Source organism: Garra rufa, chromosome 11 (genome assembly GCF_049309525.1).
Source record: "Garra rufa chromosome 11, GarRuf1.0, whole genome shotgun sequence".
Lineage (NCBI taxonomy): Eukaryota > Metazoa > Chordata > Actinopteri > Cypriniformes > Cyprinidae > Garra > Garra rufa.
In genome coordinates, this window is record NC_133371.1 from 23,634,534 (window position 1) to 23,643,387 (window position 8,854).

The window sequence follows — 8,854 nt, forward strand, 5'->3', positions numbered from 1 at the left end:
CTGCCAGGAAGAAAAGAGCAAATTGAGCATATTTCCAAGCACGTTGTTGCAAATGTCGCTTCACGAGTGTGGTTCATGCAAAGAGTCTTTGCATGAAACAGACAGTCACAGCGAGTGTCTGGGGATTTCCCATGCAGAGGCTGCGCTCATTGAGGCTTCATGTTCTCATTGCGAGGACATGAACCTCTCCCTTCTTCGCTCGCGGATCGCCTTTTTCCAAAAGGGCAGTCCCCCTGCCATGTTCTTCTGCCTCTCTTTCCATGGAGGAGGAAGCAGCGGAACAGCGGGTCTTCTCTTCATGGCGCGAGTGATGTTGCGTCGGCGCAGCGCCCGCGCCCTCCACTCTCTCCTCTTCGCCCCCTCCCGCCGGAGTGTTTCACACAGGATGATCAGCGCCCCTCCCCTGATGTGAGCGGCTTGATTTCCTTCGATGTTTCCGAGGAGGAAATCGTCGTTGACGACTCCATGTCCTTGACGACTCCATGTCCTTGACGGCCTCTGATGCGGACTAGTGGGCGTGTTCCGGTGAAGAGCCCGAAGCCCCGCCTCCTTCTAATTTGAGGCGGCCAAGTGTCGACACGGAGCTGATTTGCATGCTGAAGCGAACTGTGGAGGAGCTCACCGTGACAAATACCACTGAGGAGAGACCTTCTCTCGCAGGCGCAAGGCAAGATTTGGCATTCCCAGCCAGAACTGTGGAGCCTTCATGTCTGGTCACTCGACGGGAGCCTAACCAACACCCTGCGAGAGTCAGAAATACCATTTTAGAATCTAGAGCTCTGTCTACTAGACGCCTTTATGCTCTTAAGTGGTCAGTCTTCAGTGACTGGTGTTCAGTACGTAGTCATGATCCAATATCATGTGATGTGTCCCATGTGCTGACTTATTTACAAGAGCTATTGGACAAGGGCCGTTCCCCATCCACACTCAAAGTTTATATGGCAGCTATTGCAGCAAACCATTCTCCTGAAGCTGGCCGTACGATTGGCAGAAACAACTTGGTCGTTAAGTTCCTTAGAGGCGCTCAATGGTTGAACCCTCCTCGACCTAAAACTGTGCCTACTTGGGACTTATCTATAGTCCTAAGGGGCCCCCTTTGAGCCGCATACATCGATCGGCTTGAGGGCCTTGACGTTGAAAACTGCTCTGCTTTTGGCCCTGGCATCGGTCAAGAGAGTGAGTGACTTGCAAACCCTGTCTGTCAGTGGTGCATGTCTCAAGTTTGGGCCTAATGATTGCAAAGTCATTCTTCAGCCACGTAGTGGCTATGTACCTAAGGTGCTCTCAACGTCGTTTAGAGCCCAAGTCATTTCCCTTCTGGCCCTCCCTACAGCGGATGGCAAACAGGGTCCCAATTTGCTGTGTCCTGTCAGGACACTGACTATTGAGTCTATTTTGAGCGTTCTGCGTCTTTTGGAAGCCGTTCTAAAGGGCTGCCAGTTACAAAGCAAAGATTGTCACGTTGGATTGTTGACGCTATAGCCTTGGCTTATGCCTCGGTTGACCTACAGTGCCCCATCGGGGTAAAGGCCCACTCCACTAGAGGGATGGCCTCATCCTGGGCGTGGTCTAGCGGAATTTCTATTGGGGAGATCTGTGCGGCTTTATTAGATTCTACAATCTGGAAGTGCCCGCCTTGCAGATGCGGGTGCTATCTGCTTGATTCTCTCTCACCTCCCCACTGGGTGGGTGGAGTTATGTTAAAAAGCAGACCTCAGGTTGACCTTGGGTCTCTTGTTAGCTCAGGCCTTTTTGGGCCCTCAATGAGTTCTTGTAAATTTAAAAGGAATGCATTACTTTACTACTTACTTAAAAAAAGTAATCTGATTACATAGCTCAAAGGAAATTAATCAAATCTGTATGTGTGTAAAAATATTCAAATGTAACCCTCTTTGTAATCGTTAACATTTTTATAAGTATCTATCATTTAATCTATCATTTAATTACACATTTTTCTCAGTAACTTTAACAAAATGCAGTTACATTTATTTTGTAATTAAATTATGCAACTCAGAGATATGTAACTAGTTACTCTGGACACTGGACACCAGCTAAAAATACTTTGCACTCTTGCAGTAAACTCTTTACATAATGAATATTATGCAAGGGGTTGGGCTTAAAAACTTATAAAAGTGGAGGAGACATGTCCCAAAGTTACCCTGCTGCATGGCTGACCATAAGGCAGAAAAAGTTTGCTGCTTGGCTTTAGTAGAAACAACTGAAGCATGGGTTGAAAGGCTCTTGAATGATCAAGAGTCTTATTGCGTCCTTCCACAGTACACAGTGTTTCTCAGATGAAAAGAAAATAGATGAACTGCTATTTTTGAAACTCTGCTTTTTCCCAAGGTTTAATCATAACATCAAATTTAAAACCAACGCAATGCCTCGTCTTTTTACCCACCTTAATGTTAAAAGGACAAATCATGTACTTTAGAATAAATCTTCAGCGCCTGAAAATCGCCAAGTGAATAAGCCTGCTGTCTTGCTACATCAAACATAATAATACGTTTAAAATTTACAGCACTCAGAAAATGTTTTTGGAAGTGCATTTCAAAGTCACTTTTTATATTACTCTTTATATTAAAGATGAGAGTCATCACAGTCCTGTGTAGCATGAAAGGATTATCTTCTTTCCAAATCTTTTTCCTCCTGCAAGATATTCTGCCAGACCCGTACTTTATTGTCAGTTTTTCAAACACAACCATGACACCCACTGAACTTGTCACTGATGTACTGTGGCAAACAAGCTTCCTGGCATTTTCCTCTATTATTTATGACTACAGTGATGATGTGACATATTAAGTACTTCAAGCTCAGAGGCATAAATCTCTGGCTTTAATGTGCTAAATGTAGTGCTGCTGAGAATATTTTACTCATATTAAAACAGTATCTGTTTTAATCTTTATCAGTGAGATTTGCATCCTATGCAATTAAAATCAAATTGTAAACCTGCAAACACATTGACGCTCATTCCCTTTACACCTTTATAGGGTACACCTTCATCCAAGCATCTGAAGCAGTATTATTTGTAATATTTACATAAGGTACAAATATTTCTTACTGTTATTTAATGGACATTTCTGCTCTACAAATATGCCAAGTTCTGTCATGAAACAGATAACACAAACTGATGGTATTCACAGCATTAAACTACTTGGTACAAGCTGTTTGGTTCATGTCACATATACGCAGCCAATGAGCTTGCTTCTTTTACATTTAAATGGCTGGTTAGCATTCACTAGAGCATTTTGCAGTGTGCCTTCAGACTTCCTCTAAGACCCTCTACCTTCTCAGCTCCACCTGTTTAGATCTGCTATTAGTTATATGCTACTCATGCAGCAGAATTATGTTTTACTGTGCAAAACGATATACTTTTTGACCTCAAAACCTCATCTTGTCTATTCTCTGCGATGTGCGTGGGAACTCTGTGTAATCCAGATCAATACCGTTAGGGTATGTTGAAAAACTCCCATATCGTTTTCTTCTCCAACTTCAAGATCATCCTACATCGCTGCAGAAGTACCGATCCAGTGTTTACAAAGTTAGCCCTTTGAAGCTGCATTTCAACTGCATTTTGGAAGTTGAAACTTGGGGGCACCATTGAAGTTACTATATGGAGATAATTCCTGAAATGTTTTCCTGAAGAAATATAATTTCTTTACGACTGAAGAAAGAAAGAACTGAACATCTTGGATGACAAGGGGGTGAGTAAATTATCTGTAATTTTTTGTTCTCAAAGTAAACTTTAATCTAAAAAGCTACTGCCATTAATTAAACAGTTCAACTATTCAGGAGCCAAATCTAATCAAAACTTAAAAGACAAGACTGTATACCATTTTGTGTACATATTGTAAATATAAACTAATATTACTAGTTAAAGCTAAAGTTAGAATGTGACTTGTTACATAATAATCTGTAAGTAAGATTTGCCAGATGTGATCACTATCAACAAGTCATATTGTCAACAGCAAATGTCATGAAATTTAAAACATAAAACATAAAACTGTTAAATGATACTATCAGTGATCAAACCTCTTAACAGGCAGATGTTCACTCTCACAATGGCTCTCTAAACAAAAAGTAATAATAATAGTAATTAACTCCAGTAATTAGCACTCATGCTGCATTCACTCTTGACCAGAGAGGTGATGAATGAATTCAGAGCGGCGCTTGCAGTCATGTACTTATTCCAGGATCAATAATGAAACTCAATCTCACAGCTGACCCTTAAGGGGACAACACTAGAGGTTTAAAAAGCACCCAGATAACAGTCGCTCAGTGCTGGTGACAAATAAAATCCAGGCATCTCTTGAGATTTGCCGGTCAATAGATCTAATTCCCCTACATTAGTATCTTTCCAGATTTGATTGTTTACAACTAAAGCGGCAGTGCAAGGTGTGCACAGTTGTCGGTCTCGTTAAGGTATTTTGCATCATATCAATCAGCCAGCTTAGGGACAGGCTGTCAGTCGTGCTGAATGACAGGGATGATAATGTTCCGCTCTGTGTGACGGATTGTCATGTCAGCGCTACAAAGTGGCATGGCAGATTGCTGCGGATGGGGAAATTAGGCTTCCATATCATTGCACTCACACTGATGAACCTTCAAGCCCCACCTTCAGATAAACAGGTGGCGATGCTGCGTCTAGGGCAGAAACATATTTAAACAATACCAGAAGAGGTGCTTGTCATTTTCATTTTTTCCAGAACAATCCATTACATGTATTGCCCATAGCATTTGAATACATTAGACACGTCTGCATCATACAGATAAAGCAGCATCGCCCAGCGGAGGAGAAGCGCCTCGGTCCAGCAGTGCCTTTGTAAAGAAATAATCTGGCTTCTTGTTTATTTAATCTCTTTTCGGCGACGAAAAAGACCAGGCCCTAAAAAGAGAATTCCATTCATCTTTTGTCTCTCTTCATTTCAAAGAATGTCACTTTCGTCTGTAATCGGCATCGAAAAGTGGGAAGATTGAGTATTTGAGCTCGGCATGTGCTTGCCAGAGCTTAGCTCATTTGTCAAAGGCAGCGTGCTGAGCTCTAACACCAGCCCTGTTTCGGCTCGTATTGATCAATTCTGTCATGTGTATCTGCAGCAGGTGATACTGAATATCTTTCCTTGTGTTCTGCATGACATTTTAGAGATGGCAGGGAACCATTGGCCAGCGCACAAAAAAACGCAAGAAGAAAGGAAGGCTTTATCTCACCTTTTTCACAGCAATAGGTATACCTACTACAGTACATGCCTAATTTTCTGATAACACATTGGGGTAATGAGATGTAACCACCACCCTGCCTCAGGTAAAAGGGATCATAACATCTTATCCATGAGTGGTAACAAGCTGCTTGCCATCTCTTTACAACGTAAGTGGAGCCACTGTTGACAGAGTGCTTTTTTTTTTTTTTAAAGCATTTTTTTTCTGGATCCAAAAATCCTTTCTGTCTGTTTTTATGTCTGTGTTTGGATTATGGTGATTTTCTAAAACTAAATCTGTCAAGGGGGAACGTGAATAAACACAGCACAATCAGCCAATTTTTCATCAAAATACATGAAGTAAACCTGGTATTTTTGATAGCATCAACACTTCAGATGTCATACTGTGCACTACACACTCCTGAAATATCCTAAATGTATCAAATAATTAATCATTTTTTTATTTATTTTGTACTTTAAAAAGATATATACAATAATATAAAAGGGTATGGGGTAAATTTACAATTTGAGGTCAGCTGTCACAATGCCAGCCAAAATGACATTTATATTATATTATGAAACAGCAAAAATAAAAAAAACGGTATTTGCATTTATGCATTTGACAGACAATTTCATTTAAAGTGACATTTGAGATATACATTTTATCAAGTTCATTATCTTAATTAATTAATCGCATGACCTTGCTTTTTTCATAAAAGCAGCATACCACTGTAGAAAAAAAATATAAATTATATAAATTATACACAAATGTGACAGCTTGCTCAACCCAACAATATACATATATTTACATACACACACTACCCATTTTTGAACAGCAAATATTTTTGTTTTTTATGTTTTTTAAATAAGTCTTCTGCTCACCAAGCCTGCATTTATTTGATTAAAAGCACAGCAACAACAGCAAAAGTTTGAAATATTTTTACTACGTGAAATAATTGTTTACTATTTGAATATATTTTGTAATGTAATGTATTCCTGTGATCAAAGCAAATTTTTCAGCATCATTACTCCAGTCTTCAGTATCACATGATCCTTCAGAAATCATTTTAATATGCTGATTTGCTGTTCAAGAAACATTTTTTAAATTTTTATTAATACCAATATTTAAAACAGTTACTTTTAAGATTACTTTTTTCAGGATTATTTAATGAATAGAAAGATCCAAAGATCAGCATTTATCTGAAATAAAAAGCTTTTTGTAACATTATACACTATACCATTCAAAAGCTTGGAGTCAGTTTTTTATTATTATTATTTTTATTTATTTATTTTAAATTCAGCTTTGAAATTACATTTTACAAAAGTTATTTTAAATAGTTGCACTTTGGATAAAATAAATGGCTTGGTGGCACTTCTGTAAAAAAAACAATAAAAATAAAAATCTTACTGTTAAAAAACCTTTGACTAGTAGTGCATATAGTCTTTTTCAGTTAAAATCATAAATAAATTCATGACATCTAGGCAGTGGTTTCAATATATATATATATATATATATATATATATATATATATATATATATATATATATATGGTCACATCAGTGGCCAAATCCTAATGGAGTTTGTCCCTAAACACACTACAGAAAACCTTTTTGTGACTTTTTCTCAGAATTTCAAGTTTAAATCTCGCAATTGTGACTTTTTTCATATTTGCAAGTTTATATCTCACAAATATGACTATAAAACATAATTGCGAGTTATCATGTCACTAGGGTTACCACTTTTAAAACCCAAAAATAAGGGACGCATTCGGGGGGGGGGGGGGGGGGTTCATATGCGTTGTGCATATGGGACGTCCTGAATATGAATTAACTGATCATTGTTTTTTTATACTGTTTAGAAATGGGGTCTATATACCCCGTTAAAATGTAATAATGTCCCATATCTCAAAAATGCTGCAGTAAAAAGGTTTCATATGAGTTGTGCATAATATGGGACGTCCTGAATAAGAACTGATCATTGTTTATTAGACTCTAAAGTCTAATAATGTCCCATTTCTCAGAAAAGAACCGTCAAGTACACCAATAAATAAAGCGGATATTAAAGCAGAAATGCAAATAAATAAGTAAGTAAAAATTCACGAGCATTTTGTAGTATTATCTCTCAGTCCTGGCTCCTGGGCGTCTAAATGAAAAGCGCTCTGCAGGCGCGTTCTCTCTGTACTGTTCCTGAAACTACCGTAATCACTGTAATATGCGCGCACACTTAAAATCAATCGCGGCTGGCTTGACCGTGTTTTTCTGAACCGCGGCTGGCTTTACCGCAGAGATTATTTGCATGAGACGCAGCTTTAAAAAAAAAAGATAAAAAATACGGGACAAAACCCGTCCCGTATTGATTCAAAACGGGACGCGCAATTTCATTCTCAAATACGGGACGATTCCGTATTTTAAGGGACGGGTGGCAACCCTACTTGTCAACCTCCATGAAGTTGGCACCCCATAAAAAGAAATAATGACCAAAACTATGCCATTCGTTAGTGCTACGTTTGTGCTGATTTGTGCCGCAAAAACGAACATTTGTGCTGGTTTGTTGTTTAAGATATTAAACATTATTTTTTTGACCGTATGACGTCACTTTCCACCCCATGTTGTCCAAATCGCTCCAAACCGGCGCAGTTCGTTTGTGCTCGATTTGTGCCCGTTTGTGCCGTTAAAATAAACACTGTATCTGTTTTCCTTCCCTAGATATAACCAAAATATTTTCGGGGCTGTGACGTCACTCTCCACCCCAGTTCCTCTAAATCACACAAAACTGGTGTCATTCGTTTGTGCTCGATTTGTGCCCGTTTGTGCCGTTGAAATGAACGTCAAATATATTTCCATTTCTTAGAAATAACAAAAACAATTCGGGGCAGTGACGTCACTCTCCACCCCATGTCGTCCAAATCTTTCCAAACCGGTGCCGTTCGTTTGTGCTCGATTTGTGCCCGTTTGTGCCGTTAAAACAAACCTGGTATCTCCGAGCCCTTCTTAAATATAATGGGGGAAAATACTTGTTTGGGACTGTTAGGTAACTCTCCACCCCATATCGTCTAAATCTAGCCAAAAGGTGCCATTCGTTTGTGCTCGATTTGTGCCCGTTTGTGCCGCTAAAATAAACATTGCATCTAATTCTCTTCCTTTGAAATAAACAAGCAGGGTGTTTTATAGCATATTTTACACGGAGCTCCTGCAGATTTACACTGCACTTACAGTGTATAAATAATATTATGAGATTAATAATAAAAAAGAAATTAGAACAGAAACATGAAATTACAGAAAAAAATACAATGACACTTTTGAATGTGAAACTAAATTGCCAATAGATGACAGCATGCTCCTGTTTTAATGAGTGAGTCGTAAGTCATTTATTCAATGGAGGTATGAAACACGGCTGATTCAATCTGGAAGGAAGAACTATTTTTATGAATGGGTCAGTGAATTACAAATAGAACCAGTCCAAATCGCCTCAACCCGGTGCTTCTACAGTACTTCTATACTCTTTGATATTATGTCGTGGCCACGAGATATTAATTCGTGGGAACGACATCCTTATGTCGTGAGACGATAGATGCAAAGATGAGGGAACGACATGCATTTCTCGAGGCCACGAGTTAAGTACATAAACAAACCTGCGTGACCATAGTACCCCCGATTAG

At 39.1% G+C, this 8,854-nt stretch overlaps 1 protein-coding gene across 1 annotated transcript in view; it reads left to right on the top strand.

Annotated features, from left to right (window-relative positions):
- The first annotated feature begins 593 nt into the window (after nucleotides 1–593).
- The window catches only part of LOC141345286 (adhesion G protein-coupled receptor B3-like), a 77,273-nt gene continuing 69,012 nt past the window's right edge, over nucleotides 594–8,854 (top strand). Inside the window, exon 1 of the mRNA XM_073850157.1 lies at nucleotides 594–978. Within this exon, the coding sequence (XP_073706258.1) occupies nucleotides 594–978 (385 nt within the window). The remainder of the gene's footprint in view (nucleotides 979–8,854) is intronic.